This window comes from Dysidea avara, chromosome 5 (assembly GCF_963678975.1).
Source record: "Dysidea avara chromosome 5, odDysAvar1.4, whole genome shotgun sequence".
Classification (NCBI taxonomy): Eukaryota; Metazoa; Porifera; class Demospongiae; order Dictyoceratida; family Dysideidae; genus Dysidea; species Dysidea avara.
In genome coordinates this window covers 1,710,909-1,737,978 of record NC_089276.1, presented here as the reverse complement: position 1 = coordinate 1,737,978, position 27,070 = coordinate 1,710,909, and the positions used below count along the sequence as shown (strand labels likewise).

The 27,070-nt window shown below is 37.2% G+C and overlaps 2 protein-coding genes across 11 annotated transcripts in view; one reads left to right on the top strand and one right to left on the bottom strand.

Moving 5' to 3' along the window:
• Positions 1-6,170, top strand: part of LOC136257084 (uncharacterized) — a 43,845-nt gene extending 37,675 nt beyond the window's left edge. For 3 of the 5 annotated variants that reach the window (XM_066050203.1, XM_066050204.1, XM_066050205.1), the window contains 19 exons: positions 291-508; positions 1,161-1,210; positions 1,887-1,965; positions 2,084-2,254; positions 2,305-2,444; positions 2,503-2,608; positions 2,661-2,744; positions 3,981-4,161; positions 4,218-4,307; positions 4,384-4,455; positions 4,508-4,574; positions 4,630-4,901; positions 5,057-5,521; positions 5,567-5,638; positions 5,701-5,732; positions 5,819-5,878; positions 5,930-5,986; positions 6,038-6,094; positions 6,146-6,170. In XM_066050203.1, coding sequence (XP_065906275.1) covers positions 291-508; positions 1,161-1,210; positions 1,887-1,965; positions 2,084-2,254; positions 2,305-2,444; positions 2,503-2,608; positions 2,661-2,744; positions 3,981-4,161; positions 4,218-4,307; positions 4,384-4,455; positions 4,508-4,574; positions 4,630-4,901; positions 5,057-5,521; positions 5,567-5,638; positions 5,701-5,732; positions 5,819-5,878; positions 5,930-5,932 — 2,162 coding nt within the window. In that variant the 3' untranslated portion in view covers positions 5,933-5,986; positions 6,038-6,094; positions 6,146-6,170. The remainder of the gene's footprint in view (positions 1-290; positions 509-1,160; positions 1,211-1,886; positions 1,966-2,083; positions 2,255-2,304; positions 2,445-2,502; positions 2,609-2,660; positions 2,745-3,980; positions 4,162-4,217; positions 4,308-4,383; positions 4,456-4,507; positions 4,575-4,629; positions 4,902-5,056; positions 5,522-5,566; positions 5,639-5,700; positions 5,733-5,818; positions 5,879-5,929; positions 5,987-6,037; positions 6,095-6,145) is intronic. The other 2 variants (XM_066050206.1, XM_066050207.1) reach the window with 2 other exon arrangements.
• A 9,168-nt stretch (positions 6,171-15,338) lies between these two features.
• Positions 15,339-25,104, bottom strand: LOC136257097 (general transcription factor II-I repeat domain-containing protein 1-like). Of its 6 annotated transcripts, XM_066050221.1 has the most exons (15): positions 25,019-25,104; positions 20,573-20,655; positions 18,926-19,080; positions 18,703-18,842; positions 18,123-18,290; positions 17,361-17,435; positions 16,961-17,128; positions 16,875-16,913; positions 16,764-16,823; positions 16,656-16,712; positions 16,548-16,604; positions 16,440-16,496; positions 16,332-16,388; positions 16,224-16,280; positions 15,339-15,719 (listed from the first exon to the last, which is right to left on the bottom strand). In XM_066050221.1, exons 5-15 carry the CDS (start codon positions 18,256-18,258, stop codon positions 15,466-15,468), a joined length of 1,017 nt encoding a protein of 338 aa, XP_065906293.1. In that variant the 5' UTR covers positions 18,259-18,290; positions 18,703-18,842; positions 18,926-19,080; positions 20,573-20,655; positions 25,019-25,104; the 3' UTR covers positions 15,339-15,465. The 6 variants fall into 6 exon arrangements, with proteins under 6 accessions (XP_065906293.1, XP_065906298.1, XP_065906297.1 ...); XM_066050226.1 differs by lacking the exon at positions 16,332-16,388; XM_066050225.1 differs by lacking the exon at positions 16,440-16,496.
• Positions 25,105-27,070: the final 1,966 nt, after the last annotated feature.

Genomic DNA, 27,070 nt, shown 5'->3' with positions numbered 1-27,070 from the left:
AAAATGACAAGAACTCCTACAGGGAGCTCCTTATACTGTAGATGCTCTGAAAGGGCATTAAAGCCTCCATCTTCAGGGAAAATTTCACTTGCATAGTTACCAAGGCTGGTGAGGTAATACCATTTTAAAGTATTACAAAAATGTTTACCATCGTGTCAAAAGGTATAGGTTTTCCAAAATAAGGTCACAATTTTGTTATGTTAATGTCAGGCTTACTTTAGAAATTTTGTGGCAAGAATTCAGCAAAAGATGATTGCTCACACAAAAACCTCAAGTATTTCTTCATACAGGATCTCCACGTGTTTTGAATTTTCCATTTTGCTCCTGTAAGTGTGATGCACTCAAATTGATTGGATTTAATTACTGGCCTGGAACTCCTGTCTATCCCCAAGTAGCCTTTACATTTGAATTTTTGGATCTCCTTGAAGCACTGTTGCTTGAGTGCCATGTAGCAGTACAAGACTTTACACAAGCATGGTCCTATTTGGTGACAAAGAAACTGATTAAAGTATGTGAAATTTATTCATATAGGTATAAAAGAGCACTACTACACTAATGTGCAATTATTTTTAACTCACATTTTTTCAGGGATCTATGTAAGTACAGTGTGTATATGTAGTAGTGATACATGTACAGGGTCGAATAAAATTCTTATTATATCAGACTAAAGTAGTTATGTAGCATTATTAGTACACTTCTCAACATATTCTGCCAATGCATCTGTTGTGATAAGGAATGTGTATGCGGAATTCTAGCACCTGCAATGTAACACTACTAGCTTTAAAAAATAGTTGGATGGGGAGCATCTTAAACAGTGTCTGTAAGCTTTTTTTCTGCCCTGTACTCAAGAGGTAATTGTAATTATTGCATCTCTGTGCACTGGAAATAAAAGGTGAGCCAGTTTGCCTTCTGCACTAAAAGGAATGTATACCACTGTAGAATATGAGTATTTTGCATGCTCCACTAAACACAATACCACAATTTGGGGAATTTAGGACTATCCGCATCAAAGGCGTTGTAGTTAGACAATTCCACATATCTGTTAGGCAAGTCCAGCACAGATAGTGTTACCTTAATTACTTTATACATGGACATAAATTAGTGTGTTGTGTTATTATGTTTACATAGTAGATTAAGCTATGTAATATATAATTTATTAGATGCCATGCAATCTGTATCCGGTATTGATTGATTCATTTGAAGAGTACAGGTACATTAATAAATTCTGCATACTGTTTTTCCACTTTTAAATTGTTGGAGGAAGTGTTAGATGAAATTTATAATCTTACATTATTCAAAAGTCTAATTTAATTCAGTTATAGCTATATATGATTTCTGAAGAAAAACGTAGGTACGGCATTATGTAGCAGCAGCTATTTGGCTACCATTCAGTAAATTATATAATCGGAGAGAACATAGCCATGCTTAGCTGTATTTGGTGGTACATTCCACTAAATGAATGAGGCATGCTAATTGGCAAGTGCAAATATTATTTTCTATTCCCTGATTGGTGATGGATAGCTCCTGAATGTTAAATCATATACTGGTTTCTGATCATATGACACGGAGGCTGAAGAATTAACTGGCTGCTTATTACTCCTTCACCAAAGTAGCTCCTACAAACTGAGAAAGAAAAATATGTAGAGACAAACTTACAAAGTAAAAAAAAAATTATGTACACTTTTGCTGATTGCAATCGAAAGAAGAAATTCTTGTAGTTACACAGTACGGTGTTTATAAGCATAGCAATAGGACACATATCTTGTTGTTTACAAATGAGTTCTTTTGGGCAGTGGGAAAGAAAATTGTTAATGGTCGTATGCATTACCTTAATAAGCAATGCATTATTGTAAGAATCCAAGATTATGTATTGTATTGATCTGCAGGCATTTCCGGAGACGCCTCCAAACTTTAGAGGGAATACATGTAACTCCATTAGATCACTCATGCCCAGCTTGTTCTACGGTACAAATGCCATTTGCAAATATCTGTGTGGATTGTGTAGTGCATTATTGTAGAATTATGTACATATGAAATAAAATTTAACCTTTCGCTTATTCTTTAATTTTGGTTGGACATGTAGGAAAGTGGAGTAGTGACAGTGTCAATAGATGCCATATTTGGCCTTTGTCGGAAAAAGTCAGCTGGCAAAAGTGTTCAGGGTCCACTTAGTGGGAAAATGGTATTTGAATTTCAGGATGAGGTGAATGCTTTTGTGTCATCTCATAGTCAATCACGCAACTCAAGTTCACAAGTATGTGAATGACTCTCGAATCATGCTATATGCATTTACTTGGTTTGTAGGGTTTGTGTAATAACTTTTTAGCTGGAAATGAGTTGCGATCTAGCAAACGATACAAAGCATTAGATGAAACTGCTGTTATGGGAAGTATTTGCCGTCATGAAGTTCCATTGAGATTCTTTAATCTATTTCACGGAGAAAGGTAGTAATGTGGTGTAGAATTTGAATGATATTCATTTGTATTAAATATACACTAACAGGATTAGTTATGCAGTGTACATGATGCACTGTTTGCAACAATTGTTTCCAAGCCATGACATTAAACTGTTGTACGATGTGTCTTGTACACTACAAAAGCACCTTCAGGTTTGCTGGATTAATTCATTTACAATATTTGTATTCTAAGTCAGTGATGCAGGCAAACTCTCGTGATGACTTATTGTCAGTGTTTCATCTAGCAATTCCTATTTTTCATTGCTTTGGTCATAAACTCAGTTGCCAGGTGATGATTTGTGTGCTTTTGGTATTCCTCTGTCTAGTTCACCCCATAGTTGAGCCTACTTTTTCACTCCCACATGTAGTCTTTGCACACCCCAGGGCTCAATTGTACTGGCTGGTTTGGCATACTTGCTGTATGCAGCTTTGATAATACATAAAATGGAATGAAATTAATGGTGTAGATTACTGGACTTCCTTGTTTGTACTGTCAGTTATTGCTCAGTACATGAAGTTAAACGGGATAGATTACTGGACTTTTTTATTTGTTGTCATCGTAAATGCCACCGTGACTTCCTGACTTAGCACGTGCATTGGTATAAAACCTTGTGTTGTTGTACCTCGTGTTGCTACCAGTTTCTGTTAATGGAAGATATGAACCATGGCTGACAACGATAGAGACACTACTGATGATGTTAGACAGTGTAGGAATGTTAGAAGGAAATTGTACAGAATGCACAGAGCTGCAGAAACCCCTGAGCAGAGTGAAAAATGAAGATGTAGGAAACCACATATGCTCATATTTCTCGTTATTGAGATACTAATAACATGATTTTAAAACATCGCTAATAGCTTACAGAGTCTTGCCCCTCAATATCGTTAACAACTGTCTACTTGTAGCTACATACATGTGTTACTGTACCTATTGTGTTAATGCTGTATCTTTTTTTATGGTACACTTCAGTTCGCTATTTAAAATTGACCAGAAATACTGGTAATTTAGCTTGGACCAAGTATCGTAAATTATTAAAGTAGCATTGTGACTAGTGAGGCTTTTATACGCATTATTAATATGATTGCTGTTAAATTTAATGACCTTTGCTCTTTATCTTCCAGACAGTTCTCATTTTGTTCTGTTCTGCTAAAGAGACCGCCCTTACTTCATTTCGTTTCTCTTGAAATTGAAATGCACTATTTATCTGAAATAAGATCCCATTGACTATGTTTCATTTTCCTTTTTCAAACTAGACGTGCTGTTAGGACTTATATTTTTGGTTCCATATGATTATTAAATTATATTTTATATACTTTTATATGTGTTGTATTTTGTACTTTGCTTACAAATTTTCAGTGTATTTTGTCTGGTGCTGTTGCCTTTTGTTTGAAGTAAACTAGCTATATTTTCATGAGTAAGTTTTTGGGAAGTACCCTCAAAACCTTATGGTGTCACCCCTTCCATTTGGATGAATATAAATTCTGTCAAGTTGAAGGGAGCAACTGTGTACAAATATCTGATATCTAGATCCAATTTAGCCCTCGTATTATTGAAGGCTTTGGACTTAGTGATGGTGAGGGCATGGAAAGGATGTGGTCTTTTTTAAGACCATTTAGTCGGATGACCAAAGAAATGGGACCATCTCATAGAATTGATGTTCTTAGTGATGCTATCCTCTATTATGGTCAGAAGGGAATAGACAATATCGGTATGATAGTTATGTATGTTTTGTTTGATGTGCACTGTAATGCTAAAAATTACCAGGTAAGTTGATTTGTAAGAAGTTCCATCGTGCACAAAGTTTGAAAGAAGAATCTAACAAAGATTTAAATGATTTGATGCTTATGTCACCAGGTACTAGATACGTGTAGTATAAAGTTCACAATTAAGCATTCAATCTAATTTTTGTTTGCCGACTTTTAAATCACAGTTCAGTTTTCCATGGCTGATGTTGAAAGGTGGGAAGAGGAGGAGAGATCTCAACTTTTACAAGATTCAAGTGGTATATCTGTGAGATACTGTATGTATGTGCAGATTACTTGCATGTGCTCTAGCTATAAATTTATCTGAGAGATGGCAAGCTAAGTATGTCAAGCTAATTGATATGCACGAAGAAATTAAGTACGTATGCTCTTTCATCTCTAGTTCTTACAATATGTGTCCTACTTTTGTAAAGGTCTTCTATTACTTCAATCAGTACTGTTGAACCAAGTTCTCCATTGTTTGTACCGCCTTCTCAACTTTTAGAGTGCCTTACACAGTGTGAGGACAAGCTTAAAAGTTTAGAACAAGCAAATGGTGTCCGTCAAAGATGGTCTACATCATCTACTCAGTATCGGGAAGCTAAAACTTTGGTTGCATCTGAGCACAGAATGTGTCTTTTATTAAAACTCGAGCAAGCAGCAAGAGAAAGATGGTTTTTACTTACCTTAAAGGCAAAATATGCTGGTACAGTTTAATGCTTTCATTCCTAGCTATAGGTCGCCTTACTTTGCTAAGATTATTTATTTGTATGCATATAACAGATTTGTGTCCTTCAATTCTATCCACATATCATAGTGTCCCATTGAAGCTATGTACAATATCATTTATTTTTGCTGTAGATGGACTTGCGATTGATTCTCGTTTAAGTAAGCGAGTTAGTGCAGTCAATAACCAAATTAAGAAGATGTTGAGATCTTTTAATGAAGGTTTACCGGTGGAGGATCACATGATTTGGGAAGCTGCAATTAATATCCATCGGAATAGCTATACAGCTAGCCTTGCATCAATTGCTACATCGATCCCAATAGAGGTGAAACGTGAAGCCGTACAGAAATTTAGGACTGCAAAAAGGTCACTGGAAGAGATAGCTTTACTAAAAGATGAAATGAGAAATTGCTTGGAATATTATAAGAGGCAGATAGCATCTTTAAAGAGAAGCCAAGAAGAAATCCATTTACAATTACATGAACAAGAAAAAGATGTAGAGAAATTATCTGGGTGCTACTGCTTGATATCAAGAAAGTTACTGATTTTCAGTACCAAATTAACAGATTTGCTATCTTTATTCAGAAACATAGTCCCAGGTACTTGTTTCTCCATCAGAACTTATAAAATAATGTGCTTTACAGAGGTTATACCACCTTCCATGGGCACATCAGAGGCCAGTACGGAAAATCATTTTCCCCTGACCAGTTATACAGGTCTCTTACATTGATGTTTTAGAGTAAAATTATTTGCATTTTTTATCTACGGATAATTCCAGCTCATGTTTCCATTTCCATTCAAATGAAACTGGTCAGTTGCTTTGGTTTGTGTAATACTGTGTATGCATGTGTGTTGTGTATGTACATGTGTGTGTTGGAAAGTTGTCTCACTTACAGATGAAGACCCAAGTGTCAGTGGAGCAGTTGGTAACAGAACTGAGGATGTTCAGCCAAGAGGTTAGTTGTGCTGTGTTGGGAACTACATATTTATCTCGTGTATTGATGCAGTGAATACTACTGTTGGTGGAGCAGTTGGTAACAGAACTGGGGATGGTCAGCCAAGAGGTTAGTTGTGCTGTGTTGGGAACTACATATTTATCTCGTGTATTGATGCAGTGAACACTACTGTTGGTGGAGCAGTTGGTAACAGAACTGGGGATGGTCAGCCAAGAGGTTAGTCGTGCTGTGTTGGGAACAACATATTTATCTCGTGTATTGATGCAGTGAATACTACTGTCGGTGGAGCAGTTGGTAACAGAACTGGGGATGGTCGGCCAAGTGGTTAGTTGTGCTGTGTTGGGAACTAAATATTTATCTCATGTATTGGTGCAGTGAATACTACTGTCGGTGGAGCAGTTGGTAACAGAACTGGGGATGGTCGGCCAAGAGGTTAGTTGTGCTGTGTTGGGAACTACATATTATCTCGTGTATTGATGCAGTGAATACTACTGTTGGTGGAGCAGTTGGTAACAGAACTGGGAATGGTCGGCCAAGTGGTTAGTTGTGCTGTGTTGGGAACTACATATTTATCTCGTGTATTGATGCAGTGAATACTACTGTCGGTGGAGCAGTTGGTAACAGAACTGGGGATGGTCGGCCAAGAGGTTAGTCGTGCTGTGTTGGGAACTACATATTTATGTCGTGTATTGGTGCAGTGAATATTACTGTCAGTGGAGCAGTTGGTAACAGAACAACTGAGGGTGGGTCAAGTAGAGGCTGTAAAAGTTGTGCTAGATTTATCATTTTCTTTGCTTTAGAACTGCTCGTTTCTTCTATGGCAAGGATTGATGATGAAGATGGTAATTTCCCACTAAACTGCTAATATCAGTATTTTGCCAATGATATATATATATATCGATAATACAGATAAACTGCCAATATGGCATATATGTAGTATATTTTGTACTATGTATGTGTACATATGTGTAGTAAACTACTAAACTGCCAATATCAAGACACACGATAGTGTGTCGTGCGGCCCAAGAAGCCAGCGCGCCACACCGTGAGTATATTGACAGGAAGAACGAAAACGTCATTTTCACACCTTTGTATCTCGGTGATCACTTATCTGATTGAAACCAAATTTGCTACACAGTTGCCCGCCAGCCAAGGGAGTCTACATTCCAAATTTGAAGGGAATCGCTCCAGCCATTTCCGAGATACGAGCTGCCAAAGTTTCGTTTTTTTTTTCTTCGTTTTTTTTTTCTTCTTCGTCTTTTCGCACACTTGCAAAAATTGCTATAACAAGCAAACGCGTACTCCGATCGCCTTGAAATGTGGCACACAGAAAGGGAGTCCAAAGGCGAATCCTAGCATCAAATTTGGTACAAATCCGATGAATGATTCAGGAGTTATGACCGATTATTCGCGTAAAACAAGATCGATTTGTTGTCACGCCTACAGGGTAAACCGCTTCATGGAATGAGTTGAAAATTGCTATGTAGATGGAGTAACCATCGTAGGAGTGCCTTTTGGTGGTTTGAAAGGAATCGAGATAAAGACCACGGAGATATGACACAAAACCCAACCTGTGTCACAATTACGCGATCGATTTTTATGAATAAAAAAGTATTAGTTTTCACGCCTACTAGGCAAACCGCTTAGAGCAATGAACTGAAAATCGGTGTATAGCTGGAATAATCTTCATAGAAAGTCCTTGCAGTAGTACAGAAGAATCGGATTACAAACCACTGAGTTATGATTCGAAAGCCAACTCCATGTAGCAAATGCGAGATCGAGATACTCTAATAGAACAGTCACCCTAATAGAGCATTCGGCTAATTTATTTACTCCATTATAGAATTTTATTACATCACAAGTTATTCTGTAGGGAGTTCAGCTGCAAACAGTTAATCTTATAGACAGTTCAGCAAGAAGACAGTCACCATGTGGAGAGTTAAGCAAATATATCACTATAGAGATTCAGAACATTACAAGTCACACTGAAGAAAGTTCAGCTAGCTATAAACAATCATGCACTGTGTAGAGAATTCAGCTACAATTAAGTCACTCTCTAGAGAATTCAGCTACACAGAATTCAGCTACACACAAGTCACTGTGGAGAGAGTTCAGCTACAAACAAATTACCCTTTATGCACCTATCAATGTTATCCCCCACCTACCCCCTCCCGGGCGTAGTGGGGGAAATGGTGGGGATTTGACTTTTTGAAAAATCAAATTCTCCACCCATGGGGGAACGACTAGTGGTCAAATCTCCATGTAGTATGGCTGTTAGGTACTTTAGGAAACAGGTCAATTCCTTCAGCTTGCAAGTTAAAACAAACGCCTAAAATTTCGAGCGGTCAAATGCCCCACTAGTGGGGCAGAGTTTCAGATCAAATCAGGTCAAAATCCCCCACTAATCCCCTAGTAAGCCCGGGAGGGGGGTAGTGGGGCTTAACATTGATAGGTGCATTAGAGTGATCAGCTACAAACAAAACACTTTGCAGAGTGTTCAGCTACAACAAATCAACCTTTTGAGCGATCAGCAACAAACAAATCAACACAAATCTACCTGTAGAGAGATCAGCTAGAAACAAATCACCCTGAAGAGAGTTCAGCTACAAAAAATCACCCTGTAGAGACATCAGCTAGAAACTAGACACAATGTAAGGAGTTCAGCTACAAGCAATCACCCTGTAGAGAGTTCAGCTAAAACAAATCAACCTGCAGAGAGATCAGCTACAAACAAATCACCTTATAGAGAGTTAAGCTACAAACAGATTACCTGTAGAGAGATCGGCTACAAACAAATCAACCTGCAGAGAGATCAGCTACACACAAATCAACTTGTAGAGAGATCAGCTACAAACAAATCACCCTGTAGAGAGATCAGCTACAAACTAGACACAAAGTAAGGAGTTCAGCTACAAGTAAATTACCCTGTAGAGAGTTCATCTACAAACAAATCAACCTGTAGAGCAATCAGCTAGAAACAAATCACCCTGAAGAGAGGTCAACTACAAAAAATCACCCTGTAGAGAGATCAGCTAGAAACAAATCATCCTGAAGAGAGGTCAGCTACAAAAAAATCACCCTGTAGAGAGATCAGCTACAAACAAATTGCCCTGTAGAGAGATCAGCTACAAGCAAAACACCCTGTAGAGAGTTCAGCAACAAAGAAACCACCATGTAGAGAGTTCAGCTACAAACAAATTACCCTGTAGAGAGATCGGCTACAAACAAATCAGCCTGTAGAGAGTTCAGCTAAAACAAATCAGCCTGCAGAGAGATCAACTACAAACAAATCACCTTATAGAGAGTTTAGCTACAAACAAATTACCCTATAGAGAGATCGGCTACAAACAAATCAACCTGCAGAGAGATCAGCTACACACAAATCAACTTGTAGAGAGATCAACTACAAACAAATCACCCTGTAGAGAGATCAGCTAGAAACTACACACAATGTAAGGAGTTCAGCTACAAATAAATCACCCTGTAGAGAGTTCAGCTAAAACAAATCAACCTGCAGAGAGATCAGCTACAAACAAATCACCTTTTAGACAGTTCAGCTACAAATAAATTACCTTGTAGAGAGATCGGCTACAAACAAATCAACCTGCAGAGAGATCAGCTACACATAATTCAACTTGTAGAGAGATCAGCTACAAACAAATCACCCTGTAGAGAGATCAGCTAGAAACTACACACAATGTAAGGAGTTCAGTTACAAGCAAATCACCCTGTAGAGAGTTCAGCTACAAACAAATCACCCTGTAGAGATATCAGCTAGAAACAAATCACCCTGAAGAGAGGTCAGCTACAAAAAAATCACCCTGTAGAGAGATCAGCTAGAAATAAATCACCCTGAAGAGAAGTCAGCTACAAACAAAACACTTTGCAGAGAATTCAGCTACAAACAAATCAGCTTGTAGAGAGATCAGTTACACACAAATCAACCTGTAGAGAGATAAGCTAGAAACAAATCACCCTGTAGAGAGTAGCTACAAGCAAAACACACTGTAGAGAGTTCAGCAACAAAGAAACCACCATGTAGAGAGTTCAGCTGCAAACAAATCACCTTATAGAGAGTTCAGCTACAAACAAATCACCCTGTAGAGAGATCAGCTAGAAATTAGACACAATGTAAGGAGTTCAGCTACAAGCAAATCACCCTTTAGTGAGTTCAGCTACAAACAAATCAACCTGCAGTGAGATCACCTACAAAAAAGCACCTTGTACAGAGTTCAGCTACAAACAAATTACCCTGTAGAGAGATCGGCTACAAACAAATCAACTAGTAGAAAGATCAGCTACACACAAATCAACTTGTAGAGAGATCAGCTACAAACAAATCACCCTGTAGAGAGATCAGCTAGAAACTAGACACAATGTAAGGAGTTCAGCTACAAGTAAATCACCCTGTAGAGAGTTCAGCTAAAACAAATCAACCTGCAGAGAGATCAGCTACAAATAAATCACTTTACAGACAGTTCAGCTACAAACAAATTACCTTGTAGAGAGATCGGCTGCAAATTAATCAACCTGCAGAGAGATCAGCTACACACAAATCACCCTGTAGAGAGATCAGCTAGAAACTAGATACAATGCAAGGAGTTCAGCTACAAGCAAACTCACCCTTTAGTGAGTTCAGCTACAAACAAATCAACCTGCAGTGAGATCACCCACAAAAACGCACTTGTACAGAGTTCAGTTACAAACAAATCACCCTGTAGAGAGATCAGGTAGAAGAATTCACCTTGTAGAGAGTTCAGCAACAAAGAAACCACCATGTAGAGAGTTCAGCTGCAAACAAATCACCCAGTAAAAGATCAGCTAGAAGAAGTTACCTTGTAGAGAGTTCAGTTACAAAGAAACCATCATATAGAGAGTTCAGCTACAAAGAAATTACCCCGTAGAGAGTTCAGCTAGAAGAAGTCACCTTGTAAAGAGTTCAGCTACAAAGAAACCATCATGTACAGAGTTCATGCAGCTACAAAGAAACCACCTATACAGAATTCAACTACAAACAAATTACCCTGTATAGAGATCAGCTAGAAGAAGTTACCTTGTAGATAGTTCAGCTACAACAATTCACCCTGTAGAAAGATCAGCTAGAAGAAGTCACCTTGTAGAGTGTTCAGTTACAAAGAAACCATCATGTAGAGAGTTCAGCTGCAAACAAATCACTCTGTAGAGAGTTCAGCTACAAAGAAACCGCCATGTAGAGAGTTCAGCCTCATACAAACCACCTTGTAGAGAATTCAACTACAACAAATCACCCTGTAGAGAAGAAGTTACCTTGTAGAGAGTTCAGCTACAAAGAAACCATCATGTAGGGAGTTCAGCTACAAAGAAACCACCATGTAGAGAGTTTAGCTGCAAACAAATCACCTGTAGAGAGTTCAGCTAGAAACAAATCACCCCGTAGAGAGATCAGCTGGACGAAGTCACCTTGTAGAGAGTTCAGCTACAAAGAAACCATCATGTAGAGAGTTCAGCTGCAAACAAATCACCCTGCAGAGAGTTCAGCTACAAAAAAATCACCCTGTAGAGAGTTCAGCTAGACGAAGTCACCTTATAGAGAGTTCAGCTACAAAGAAACCATCATGTAGAGAGTTCGGCTACAAAGACACCACCATGTAGAGAGTTTAGCTGCAAACAAATCACCTGTAGAGAGTTCAGCTAGAAACAAAATACCCTGTAGAGAGACCAGCTAGAAGAGGTTACCTTGTAGAGAGTTCAGCTACAAAGAAACCATCCTGTATATAGTTCAGCTACATTTCAAGTCACCCAGTAGAGAGATCAGCTGCAAAAAATTATCCTGTGGGGAATAATGGGCATGTAATAAATATATGTATATAATTTGTATAATTACTAATAAAATCAAAAATAATTAAATTCTTCTTTAAGTTCTTTTCTTCTTCCTGTAGTAAAGAAAAAAACACATGGGTTAAAAAAGCCCCAAAGCCAGCCATAGGCCGGCTTTGCAGTATACAAATACAAAAAGAAGTGATATCTAATCAAAAACAGCCAAGCTGTAAAAAAAGGTGCGGCCCCCAAAAAGGCCATGGTGAAAAAAGATGTGAAATCCAAGGTGGCGGCCAAGAAATGGCTGTGATGGTAGGTTAATGGTTACATTTTAATAATGACAATTCAGGTGAATTTTGTGCCGCTTGGTCTTGGCACCAAATTCACCTGAATTGTTGTTATTAAAATGTAACCATTAACCTACCATCACAGCCATTTCTTGGCCGCCACCTTGGATTTCACATCTTTTTTCACCATGGCCTTTTTGGGGGCCGCACCTTTTTTTACAGCTTGGCTGTTTTTGATTAGATCTTATTATGTTGTAAACTTTAATTAATAAATACTGCTTAAGCATGAAGAAAGTTCTTGCATAATAAACCTCCGTTGATTTTAGATAGTCAAAGGATAAAGTTTTGTAAGCTGTTGTTCGTTATCCAGTTTAGCCCAAACTGTTACATTTCCATTTGACTTTTATTTGTATAATGGCTCAAATCATAGTACTGAATGTATACATGCATTGTCAAAACTGAACTACGTATTGTTATTGTAGGTAGTACATCACCTGAACTTAGTGACGATGATGAAGTTCTTTATAATGATGGTATTTCATCATATTTTAATGACGAGGCATTATCAGTCTCATGGGATGATGAGACAGATAGTGATGAAGAATCAATGATGTCTACACCAGCCAACTGGAGGGCTCAGGAATCCTACAGAGAAGAATTTATTGTAATAATTTATTGCAATACATTGCACACATATTGTATGCTATCAAGTGGTAACTACTGTCTAGTGCTGAAACAAATAGCAGATTTGGCTTCCACACACATTCAATTCTTTGACTTCAATCAATTGACCTTATGGCATGCTTACTATTTACCTACACCTGTTGTCCACAGTTTTGCAGCTTGTACATTTTCCGCAATAATATGTCTAGAGAGCGTTACACTGTAACATGTATACAAATATTAAACTAATTATGTCACATACAAATGTACTCGTCCTTGTTTTTTAAAGCTTCATGCGCTTTAATCAGTCTGGTCTTGATGTACACATCTTTAGTTATGTGGAGGAGTATTAAATTAATATGAATTTATATATTGCAGAGAGAGCAAGAAATACCCAGACAAGAATTGGAACACTTTATAAGCTCAAACAGCAATATTAATATTTCTAATCATAAAGGTAACTGAGAATACCATGTGCATTAATTTAACCCATACGTACCATTACTAGAAGTTCACCCTTCAAGACCTGTTGGCTCATTCATGGGAAGAAATGATTTAAAAGAATATGCAGAAAATCTACTAAGATTGTCTAAGAAAGAACTGTCTTGCAGCCGAACCAAAAAACACTTTGCTTTTAATGTACATAAGACAAGTCGAAGATCCACACAATGACATGTCACAATATTTCAAAATATTTAACAGCATCTGTGAAAATAGGTTGTGTAACTTTTCCAGCTTGATTTGACTGATCACAGCTCCTCATATGTGAGCACCGTAATGCACAAAGCTATGGTGTTATGCTAGGGGTATTATAGATCAAATTTCCAGCTGGTGTATACCTCCTTCACCAGATTTTGCAAAGTACATATAAACCCCTTTTACAGATCTTGTCACATTAGTGTAGGATCTGACAAAGTTTTGTATGCACTTAATTTAGGAGAGTATATATTTCTCAATTGTTCTAGGGTAATTGACCCCAAGGGACAACATGAGATATGTGCCGAAGCTTTAATCCACTGTGAAATATGTGAAAATGACCACGCCTTTAAATTAAATGTACTGGTTTACCTGTATCTTCTAAATCCTTAGACCTAAACACATTTTCAGGTGTTCAAACCATTTAGATTGGTAATGTTCATTAGTAGAGAAATGGAGGAGGCTGAGGACCATAGTCCTCCCACTTTTACTGGTTAATATTGTAACAAATACTCTAATAGAGCAGTCAACTATTGTGTTAGTGGTCAATATCTTTACAGTACTCTAGCTTACACAGTAGCCTATAAGCATATTTAGACATACATAGACACTTTTGTAATAGACCAATAAGAATCTATTGCATTTTCACCTTATACTATGTACTACCGGCTTCTACATAATTGACATAGCACATTTAAGTTTTTTCAATATTCTATTGATTCTTATAAATCCACTATACTGTTAAGTTGCAGTGTGTCTCATGTTTTTGGTGTGTTTGGCACCTATTTAGAAAGCCTTATCATTAAAAGTAGCATAAAATTATTATGTATTACCTACATACAGGCATCGTGCATGCAATGGTAAGAGATTCACTGGCTGTGGATAAAATTCTTTAAAATTATGGATAATACATCTACAGGAAGTAGTGATTTGTGCAAATCGAAGAGAACAAAAAGATCAGAGTACGTACTCGTCTATAGTGCAATAAGCACAAGCCAAACTTAGACATGATACTGAGGTCATTCAACTGCATAAAATGTAATAGGTACAACAGCTCATCTTTTTGTACAAAGGTTATGGCTAAGACTTACAGTGTAACCATAACCTTATTACAGCCAGAATCACCTTTGAGAAACCTGTATATCCATAGTAAGAGGTTTATTAGCTGTAAACATCTGTGGTGTACAGAGCACAACAGAGACAATACACACTTTGTATGGAATTTGCATAGTCGATGGCTTAAATAACTTTTAAGTGCAGCTATGTTGTTTAATAGGATCATATTGTCACTTAAAAAGCAACAATGATTGATAACGATAGACATTTAGATCACTCATAATAGGATTTTTGTTGCATGCATTTCCATCTCAAATCTTTATAACATACCAAACTCATAAAAATAATGTGATGCACAAACACAATATTATTAGATCGTTTGTTCATTGAAAGAGTATTTCTGACAAGAATTACTTGCCATTGTTGCATACAAATCCTGGCATGGCTATATTCTTTGTAGTAACACTTCTGTTCTTAAGACACTAGCCATATGCACAAAGATCTGGCAGACTTTTAGATTTCAATATCACAAATCTCAGAAATCAGCAGTGTTTCTACCTTCAAACCAAAAGTTTCAGCATTGAAAACTGAGGTGGTACTCTCAGTATGTGTTTTCTTGTATTTACTGAAGTGCAAAATATTTCTCCTAATCTGTTGACTCTAAACACCTCACCAGGAATGTCTCAGCCATTTATATGTACTGCATGCTTTGCCATCTCAATACAGTTTAACAAGCCTAATCAGGTCACCTGTCTACACTGGCCATTGTATTAATCCCTAAATGAGTTGTGTATGAAGTAACCAGTCTAATATACTGGTAGCTACCTGCTTAATAAGGTCAAGAAATGTTGGCATGAAGGCAACTGAGGTTCCTCTGTACCAAGAAAAGTTGCATGAGGTACAATTATAACTATTTCGAGCATAACAATCAAATGTATGTAGTCTCATTTTATATGCAAAAATATAATATAATTTAAAGATACTTTTAATGATAAAGAAACAACATCAGTACTGTTACAGTGCACAGGATTATACTTCCAATAGCTACAGAGTTACATAACAGAAACTGGTGTATGAAAGTTGTCTAGCTTAGAATGTTGCACTAGTAGTTAGACTCCTTGGCCAAGCAGCAAACTGCCCCGAACAAAGCTCACCATCATCAAAGGGCATAGGAACTGGCGGACAAATTCCTGGAATAATGTAATCAATTTGTACTTTTATGTGGGCTGGTGAAATAGTGTGACCATGTATATCCTGGCTTTGTATAACCTGTCCAAGACCAACTGGTTGTCTTGTGGGTGACAACAGCACAACAATTTCATCACTCTCAAACTGCACAGTTCCTGCAACCAACACATTCAAAAACATTTATACACATAAGTTAATCAATGGAAACTAATAAATTATACATAAACTCTACAACAGAACTATAGATGTGCAAAATGATCTATGACTTATATTATAACAATATAATTTAATGGTCCGTATACATATCCCCTTGATGCAATACGTCAAGAGTTGGCTTTTAGAATCTTAGGATTCAGCAAATATCTGTACTTGTGTGAAATGGTTCTGTTGAACGCACATGTTCAAGTCTGAATAATGGTGGGACCAGATTGAAGCTCAATGCCACAGCAACAAAAAGGTTTCCTACCAACAGTTTGCTTTGGTGCCATAACCAGGGTAGCTAGGTAACAATTGTTTGGTGTAACATTAAAAATTCTGTTGCTTATCAATGGTTGCTATGGTTGGTAGATTACCCTATAATATGATGGCTGAATATAAAAACATGTTCACTGCACCAATACATGTGATAAATATGTAGTTCCCAACACAGCACAACTAACCTCTTGGCTGATCATCCCCAGTTCTGTTACCAACTGCTCCACCGACAGTAGTATTCACTGCACCAATACATGAGATAAATATGTAGTTCCCAACACAGCACAACTAACCTCTTGGCCGACCGTCCTCAGTTCTGTTACCAACTGCTCCACTGACAGTAGTATTCACTGCATCAATACACGAGATAAATATATAGTTCCCAACAAAGCACAAATAACCTCTTGGCCGACCATCCCCAGTTCTGTTACCAACTGCTCCACCAACAGTAGTATTCACTGCACCAATACATGAGATAAATATGTAGTTCCCAACACAGCATGACTAACCTCTTGGCTGATCATTCTCAGTTCTGTTACCAACTGCTCCACTGACAGTAGTATTCACTGCATCAATACATGTGATAAATATGTAGTTCCCAACACAGCATGACTAACCTCTTGGCTGATCATCTTCAGTTCTGTTACCAACTGCTCCACCGACAGTAGTATTCACTGCACCAATACACGTGATAAATATGTAGTTCCCAACACACCACGATTAACCTCTTGACTGATCATCCTCAGTTCTGTTACCAACTGCTCCACTGACAGCAGTAGTATTCACTGAACCAATAAACGTGATAAATATGTAGTTCCCAACACAGCACGACTAACCTCTACTTGACTGTCTGTCAACATGTACTGGACTACAAACTAAAAGATATGTCATTTATACAACATGTTTAATTTTAAAACCTTACAGTTTATTATCAGTCTTTCCTTACAGTCTAAAATAGACTGTAGTTGCTTCCGGCCATAGGAAGAGGGATGCTTCAATGAAACACCATCTGGTAACCCAGTGACAGTTATTCCTAAGCTGGATATTTTAGAGTATGGTAGCTTTTTACTGCCATCTCTATTTGCTTCCCCTATAAATATATATATATGAAGCTTTCAACAGTGATTCTAGAAAAAAATGTATTTTTAAACCTACATTGCGCATAACCATAAGTTATGTAACTGACCCAAAAAAATATTCTCTCAGGTACAATTGGTATGTGCACTTTAATTATAATGTGTTATTATGAAAATAAAATTGGAAAATTTCTGATGAATGGTGTTTTATTTTTTTACAGCTGAGTAGGTGGCATATATTCATACCATATAGCTTGTTGAACACTTCTTCAACTTGTTTCCTCTTGACGTTTATATCCGTATCGGCAAGGATTTGAGCACCTACAGTACATGTAAGTAAATAATTTCACATGTACAAAATTTTTTACACATTATTATATGAAACAAATATATGCACACCAGCATTGAAATCAGGACCGGGTCAGTCAAATCAAATTTTGTCAGGTTTGACCTAGTTTAGAAAATATCTCGGTCTGACCCTGATTAGATCACATATGAAACATCAGTTCATAACATGAAAGTGCATAAATGCATCATAGTCTAGTCTTTTCACATCCTAGCTTTCTTTGAGCCACACCTACCTATCAAGATTGCGTGGTACTGTCCTTCATTAAGCCACACCAATTGATTAGTAGGTGCAACACACTTTGTAAGCAAACATGGATTCATATCCATTGCTGTTGGGTAACTTATATGGAGACACACTTACGACAAAGGAGATCACTTGAACTGACTGCTACTGGGCATACAGCCGTACATAATAAGCTATAATATTTATCTTTTTATCACAAAACTAAACCGGAAAACTAAAGTAAGAAAAAGTTTATTGAACCACGCACACTATTTTGTAGAACATATTACATCAAAGTCATTGCGGAAATGGCCTTTTCAATTAAACGTTCTTGCAAAATAAGTCTACATAGTGAATGGTTCTTTTGTGCGGCCATTTATTTTTGATGTACGCATAAGCATGCATAAAAAACATTTTCACAAGTTAAGATTACATACCACTTGTTGCCACTGGATGGTGAAGATATCCAATAAAGGAATAGGGTATATAAGGAGCTTGATCTTCTAGAAAAGAAATCCCTTTTGCAGTTCCCCCACAGTAGTGTTCATTATCCTTCACCAGAGTAAAGAACATCTCAGACCAAAAGTATCTTTGATTGCATTACTCTGTAGTATACAGTACATGACTATTATTTGTATTTATGATGCAAAAAACTTTTAGAATTCATTCATTGATGTCAAATCAACAATGAATTTTGGGTCATGCCTAAAATTTTAATAAAACTTGGTATCTGTGCTGCTTATCACTCGTTCAAGTGTTTAGCCTAACAGTTTAGATTATTGATTACAATATTTTATAAAGAAAATTGGGTGGACATAAGTTGCAAAACAAAATTTCTACTTTTCTAGGGTGCATAAACTTTTGTATGAAATAGTTTGTTCTATGACTAGAAAAAGATTATACTAAAACCAAAGATAGTTTGATAACAACACTTTGAAGTAGTTAGGGTACTCAAGATGAATGCTCCATTAAGCAAGATGACCAGGAAGTAAAATATAAAACTAGAAGATCACTTGCATTAATACACCACTCAGGGGTGGGGGTTTCTTGAGTCGTATACAGCGCTAGTTTGCCTCTTGCTGCATTAGCCTCTCACCACACTCCCTTGTGGTATGCATCTTTTCCGTACATACACATGGCAGTGCTTCAAGTAGCACCTGCAGTGGAATACTCATGAGTTAACATGTTAATGAATGGAAGTTTCAACCAATGCTCTCCTTGACGAATGCATGGGACACACCAGCTTGGCTAGGTGATTCAAAAAATCTTTCAAAGTAGTAACTCTGGTTGGCTCTACACTTGCAATTTGGTTGAATTCTTCTCTCTCTTGTTGGGTTAGAGCTTGCCACTGCTCACCAATCATTTTATTTAAGTCCCCCAGACAGACACTTGGATCTACAAACAAAATGTAGCCAGTAATTATATGTGTTCGCTTGTATGTAAGAAAATAAGAAAATGAATGATTTCATCTTTCTATATACACAGTGCATATCAATTAAATATAATAGTACTTATATAATGAATCTTCATGCCTATACATACTCAATTTCTGGCATAGAACCTGGCTTGATTAATCAGTAATGTACTGGTTATTGGGCTGTTACAGCTGACAAAGTATTTTCTTGATTTCAACTACTAAGGAGCCATTATGGCCATGTAATCTCGTACAATTGTCGCGCACTACCATTTTGAAGTCTATCCCTTGCTCACTCATACCATTCACCCCTATTTTAAGCACCCATGACATAACGACCTATCCATGCAACTTCTATCTTACTTGGCGGGAAACTCTACAAGCATTGGAAAAGCGGAAATGATCTGAAATTTAATATTTGATGTACTTTTAGTGTAAATTTTATACGTGTACTCACTACCCTTGGCAAGTTAGAATGGTCTTAAGAACAGTAATTCTTTAAAATCATTTATCTCAAAGCTTTTAATGATAAATCTTTTAATGTGCAATTTGGATCGGTTTCCCAAAATCCAGTCAAATATAGTAATGAATGAGCTATACCCTTGTATGCATGTTAAGATAAATGCCAATTGTGACTGGCTCTACGAAAACCGGACTTATCGCCTATACACAAGTATTGAGAAATGCTGGTTTTAATTATTTAGAGTGTTGGAGCTCGCCGATGGATGAAGTTACGTGTACCAAATTTCACACATTTTACACTAATTCCTTACTTTTATAACCATCCACTAAACAAGTAGCCAAAAACTAAGTTTCCCGCCATTTTAGATAGTTTATTTATTGAGGTAGTCCCTGTCATGATATATCAGGTGAGCTCAGCAATGGGTGGGTGGTGGACGAGTGGTTGATGAAACAAAAATGTCAGGAGAGGCAAAAGGGTGAAATAGACCAAGATATGGGCCATACAGGACTCACAACTGGCTAAAATGAAGGACAAGGAACAGCACAGGTCTTAAACCAACACCACAGAGCTATACAGCCACACACAGCTGCCTCTTTGCTGGCCAGAGCTCCATTATGAATCCAGACTGTCTGTATGGATTTCCACTGGTCTTGGAAAATGCAGCCAGCATTGTGGAAGTGAATCTTGATAGTGTATTCATGTAGGTTTGTGTTTATGGCAAAAAATTTAACTTCCTGTCATGGGCAATAAGCCCGGTTATTGCACATCCAGTCACAATATTAAATGTACATTTGCAAAACATTTCTAATTTCTACTTACATCATTGCTTTGGTCCCATACACCCATATACTTATTACAACGCCTCAGCACTATGAATTGTATAGCTTTACATGGAAATGCTTGAGATAAGAAAAAATGAAATATTAGACTACGTGTAAATGTGAAATTCAAGCAATTTAAACATAAATAATAATATAATCTTATAATGATGACCACTTTGAATGTCTTACCTGACGATTTCAAAATTTCCCTATGATACATGTTGTATCCAGAGATCTTCCTCTTTTTACATACCAGTTTGGTACTGGCCATGCTGTTTGAAGTACATACAGTTTAAAACCATAAATTGTATAAGTACACAATATATATAATTTTAGAACGTTTGTCATAAGGTACACTACCATACAACATCAAGTGAAAGATGCCATATAATAGACAAAAATACGCATGTTGTGAAAATGAAAACATGGTTTGTATATACAATCCTTAAGTTTGCAATAATCTTAGGGTGGTCAAGCACTCTGAATGAACAGTCAAAATGCACTGTGGAAGTAATATGCCCACCTTTTATAAAAGGACTGACATCACTAAGCCTCTCCCCCCCTCTCCCTTATATATAAAGTATAAGGAAAATTAGAAATTTCTAACCAGAGTAGGGGTCAAGAGTGCTCCAATAAAAAGTACAGAAACAAGCTGGAGTAAAGTGCAAAATATTAAATCACAATAAAACAATTAAAATTGTTATATCCTTACTGTGCATTTCCATCTTAGGCACAGTAGAGATACACCTGTATATATATAAAAATTTAACTGTTTTACTGTGATTTAATATTGTCCAGCTTGGTTCTGTACTTTGTATTGGAGCACTCTTGACCCCTACTCTAGTTAGAAATTTCTAATTTTTCCTTATACTTGTTTGTTTACTTTTTTTCAAATAATTATTATGACTGGTGAACCCATGCATACCGCATCAAACAAAAGAAATGGCGTCGCGCGCCCCAGTTAATCAATTATTGTCTGAAAAGTGAAGTATCCATTACTCTTCGTTGTTAGCTATGTTTAACCCGTTTCACAGCAGTACAAGTCAACAACTGTTCGAAAAGCACCTCTACAATGTAAGTAGCCAATATGAAAAATACAGACGATTTCCGTTTATAGGAAAGGAAGCCACCGCTAATCGCCACTTTTTGCTGTCAGCAAAGACGAATGGAACACAAAGGAGGATACTAGTAAGTCCATGAAAAATGCATTTTAAGTACTGTGGCATGCCAAAAGGCACCTCTAGGGCCGAAGTGGCATCAAATAGCGAAAAAATCAAGCCTGTAGCCTTAGCCATTATTGAGTTACGCTGGTCTGAAGGCATCAGTCAGTCAGTCAGTCAGTAGAAAATTCCGTTAAATATATATTTTTTAATTTTGTAGCAACTTGTTGAAAGCATTTTAGATCAATGTGAAGGCACTTTTGAGCTTTATTTAGCCTAACCAATAGTGCCAAGTAGCCGTGAAGGATTTCAGAGGATGGTTTCTGGCCGATATATTTCCAAGGGCCACGCCCACATCTTCGAGACCCCTACTTTACAGTACTACCATACTGTATAATATATATATATATAATTACTACCCATACAAAAATACCAATGGGTTGTGCCATCACCAAACATGTGCTACTGTATTTTTTTGCGCTGAACAGAATAACTGATATAATATCTACAAAACTTTTGCTAAGTGTACTTCATTTGTGATTGCCTGCATGTAAAATCTCTGCACATTTAAATTTATACAGTATAAGTGGTATATTAAAGAATTACAATTTTGGGAAAATGTTCTATTGCACACTAGTTAAATACACATACATTCAGTGATGGCTTATAATCTTTCATGTATTGATCCATTATTACAACAGTATGTAATATGGAAGTAATATGTACCTATACTAACATTCTAAGTTCTCGTATGAAAAGGATGTTGGCAGAATGGAGTTGGATGGGACTCTACTTCACGCATAATATGCTAGTACAGTAACTCAGTGGTGTAGGTGAGGGGGGGCATCTGCCCCCCTCCCCCCCATCATAAATTCTAGTCTGGTGGCCGCCTCCTTCGAACATGCAAAAAGGGCGGGCGCCGCCAAACTACAAGTTCACCCATCACCATTGCTTACAATATCAGCTAGCCTGGCACTTGCTGGTGGTTATCGCCAGTACATGTCTGAAATCATGATGTACAACAGTCATTTCCAGTATGAGTGGGATTCACGAAAACATTAGGATTGTTGTTCTATATTTAGACCAGCTACCCATGTGATGGTCCACTCCAAAGATTTTGAACAAAGGCGGGTGACCTTCTACAATTGAATCTTGAGAAAACACTGATATCTGGGTGATAAATTGTTGGCACCTATTGAGAGTTAAATGTAAGAACTTTCACCGATCATGGTTAATGTTTGTAGACTTTCTGGAAGTTTCACCGTGCCGGTATAAAATGCCGAAGAGGCAGCATGAGATTTTATCTATGCCTACTGTGACTCTGAAGCAAGGTCTATCATAGAGGGGATTATAAAGTCGGAATTGAGTTAAGTAGTTTACCTGGGATTTGGAATGGTTGGACAAAATCAGCCGACTGCGTGACCGCAAGGAGTCACATCAGGCCTCAGTGTGTCTAATGTAAGCAGTTATAACACATCAACATGCTATTCTAATTCTGCTTTTACATGACTGTGGATGAATATGTTGGAGTACAGTGAGGAACGTGAGATGAAGCTCGACTCTGCAGTATAGCTTTTTATAAGTACGAGCATAGTTGTGATTTAGTTAACTGTAATTAATTCAACACCGTATGTTGGCTAGCCCATCATTGGGTCATTAGCCTTTTATACAATGATTACGACATTGAGCGTTTCGTGGGTATACCTGTCACCCCATCACCTTCCGGCTGGCTACACCCCTGGTACAGTTTAGTGGTAAGCATTACAGTAATTTACAGGATTTCATACTCACTAACTGCTTGATACCTTCAGACAAGAGTCAATAAATAATGGCTATAAGACTATGGGACTGCCTTATTTTATATTACTGTTATACACCTCATAAGCCTGAAAGGTGCATTTAACATACCGCAGTACATACAGTGTATGAATTAGGGAGCTACCTTTGTCCTGAGATCACAACCACAGTTACACATAGCACGAAAGTTTGACAGGGGAACTGTCAGGAAGATGTTAGGTAAAACTACAGTTACATGTACTGTAAATTTGTAACTTGGTGCTGACATATTCGTGACCGGATTTGCGAAAAGGGGTCTTCTTCTACACACATCTAATTCTATACTTTGGAAGACCATAACTTAATTTTCAAAGTAGATACAAACCTCAGGGTTTCGTTATCAATTCACCTATGTTGGTTCTCACTACAGTCCAAATTTCAAGCTAATAGCTTATTATAATCTGAAGTTGTGAATCATCAAAGTCAGTATATTGGATGTGTGTGGAAGACCCCTTTTCGCAAATCCGGTCAATTTATGCAAATTTTCAATCTATTAGATTGGGCCATATAATAGCTGCAAAAATATTCACATAAACTGCTTGATCATTGACACATACGTAGCCATCATTTAACCCTTCTACAGTACTTATATGTATTACAAGTACAACCAGCTTCCTATCTAGGGTACATCTTTTCTTTGTCCAGTAATAGCTGATAAGGTGCAGAATCGAGTAATTGATTATCATATCTACCTAGCAGCAATTACCAGATTTCTTTTAGCAACCTCAGCTTGGTTAAACAGGCTAATCAAAAAATTTCATCATTCCATGCCATTGCTTGTCCAATACAAAATACATGTATTTTTATACTACCAGCAAAAACACAAATTTACAGCCTTTAACTCATATAATCTCTACAGCAATCCATATGTTTAAAGAAAGCCAAGAAAGCCCTTGTCGAATGCTAACTGTACAGGTATGATAACATTACCATAGCAACATTTATTCATTGTCGAATGACAACATAAGTCATGCCCCATACAATAATCCATTGGAAACCCAAAATTACAAGTTGTAAACCTCGACCAAATTCACTAAACTTGGTACCATTCTATGCAGTGAAAGATTCTTAATAAGATCCCGACTGTACAAATTGCAAAACAGGTTAGTTTACAGAGATGTGTTGTAAAAACATGCCCAAACGTGTTTCGCGTGTGTTCTAAATACAAAATTTTGCATTTCAAGGCTTCATTCTAGCTTTAGCATTACACAAATAGCTTACACACCAGGCAAATCACCTTTCTTCTCGGAATGTGATGAGCCAAGTCTCACTACCATTAAACAAAGCATGTGAAAGCTATGGCGGTTTGTTTAGAAGGTAGTGTTATAGCTATTTACATGAAACGGAAAAATTGATGTGGAAATAATTATGACAAACAGTTTGATATGGATGTGCCATCCCAACTGGTGTACCTTAGCACGCATTTTCAAGTAACCGCATACTCTTCTCAGTTGTACCTCTTAAAAAACAACTCTTTACACATTGAGGTGTATGGTAGTGTGTACTTTAACACAGGAGCTGTTTACTTTAGTGTGCATTGAATGCGGAACACGTGCGTTATTGTTAAAGCAGGAGATGTGTTTTAATAGCAGTGTGCACGTGTATTATCTATGGTATAACCGTATAACTGTACACATACCTGGTAGAGACGGCATACATATCTGAAACAGAGCTATAGGTGAGTATGAAGCGACAACTCAGCTGGGCAAAGAGCGGCAAAAAAAACCCGGTTTTCGGATATCCGGATTAGACCGACTAGTTTTCTTCTATAATAAGCTAAGCATAGGATTAATACGGTAGCAATATATTACAATATGGTCAGGTTATAACCAATTAAGAAAAACAATTTCCCAGTTTATATCCTGACATTTACTGTGAGAAGCGGGTGGCAGTACAGTGGTTTTCCAATCCGTTGTCACAAACGGAAATGCAATATGCGCATGTGCAATAAAAATTCAAACTGCTCGTGAATATTTACGCGGATAAAAGTATCAGTAAGTGGGGCGTCTGGATTCAGTGGAATGGAATGGTGGACTGGAATGGTGGAATGGACTGGAATGGAATGGTGGAATGGACTGGACTGGAATGGAATGGTGGAATGGAACGGTACTTTGGTAATTTCAATTGGTGGTCACCTCTTTATAAAGACCACCTTCTAACAAAGACCACCTCTTTATAAAGACCGTTTTACTTTAATGTTTAAAATGCTGCTATCTTGTTGTTTTAGGGTGTATCCCCATAAAATGGTCGTATTGATCAGTTGTGCGCCACATGCCTAGAAAAATCAGAGTGATGTCTGATTTGTAATACAGAAATATACCCCATGTAAAAACAGTTTGGCTGTATAAAGTGACGTCCCCATCAAACTAAAAGTAAATGACAACTAAAGGAGCTATTATTTGGGTGAGGCCAAGAAATACTGACAAATAACTTGCTATAATTTATAAAAATTTGGTCCATCATCATTCACTCATACAGTCTTGCTGCATTCCTAATTAATTCCCTGTAACTCTAATTGGCTAGTAATTTATTATTATTAGCACTTTACAGTGACCAGCACTGAAGGTCTGACAGCAACATGTGCTGCAGCCTTAGGATTACCTAACCTAATTCAAGGACTTAGAACTAGCTGCCTTTTTTCTCCTCTACAACACCGGACTATTGAGAGAGGTACCAATTTACTAGCTAATTAGATTTACAGGGAATTAATACAGTTAGATTGCACAAGTCAATGATAAAGGACCAAGATTATTGTAAATTATACTTAGTTGCCCGTATATATTGACATTCATTTATAGATATTAGCTCCTTTAGTTGCCAGTTGCTTTTAATTTCGTGGACACATATTTTTTTGTATAGCTAAGCTGTTTTTGTGTGGGGTATATAGCAATTACAGTATTGTATCATAAATCAGATATCATTGGCATACCAATAAGACTGTCTTATAGGGCTCTAAAACAACAATTCAGATATTAAAGTTAAATGGTCTTTGTAAAGAGGTGGTCTTTGTTAGAAGGTGGTCTTTTAAAAGAGGTGACCACTAATTGAAATTACCTAAGTACCATTCCATTCCATTCCACTATTCCATTCCATTCCACCATTCCATTCCATTCCACCATTCCAGTCCACCATTCCATTCCACTGAATCCAGACGCCCCAGTAAGGGGCCTCTTCTGTCATATTCGGTAGGTTTAATGACTCACCTTAGATAATTAGTGTCTATGGTATCTAGAACATATTTGCATCACGTGCAACGTTATTATTATTATTATTATCAAATTGTTTAAAGGGATACACAAAAGGCATGTGCCTGTACAAGGTGATACCCTTACATACAATCTTTACTGTTACAAAAATACAATTACAAAAACAGAACAACATACACAATACAAGTACAGAATTAAACAATCACATTAAAATAAACTGTTTCAATCTGGATCTGAAATGTTTAACCTGGCTTCGTGCCAAAATGTCCTCAGGAATAGTGTTCCACAAGAATGCCACAGATACAAAAAACAATAACGGAAAGCATTGATAGTAGAAGAAAACATTTTTAAAGTTAGGGAGTGCAACCCTGTACACAGTGTATTGACCTCAAAGCAATCGCTAAAGTTTATTCCAGTACGCCCCTTCCAAATATCATACAAAATTGACAGTGACAAGAATTGCCATCTAGACTGCAGGGATGGCC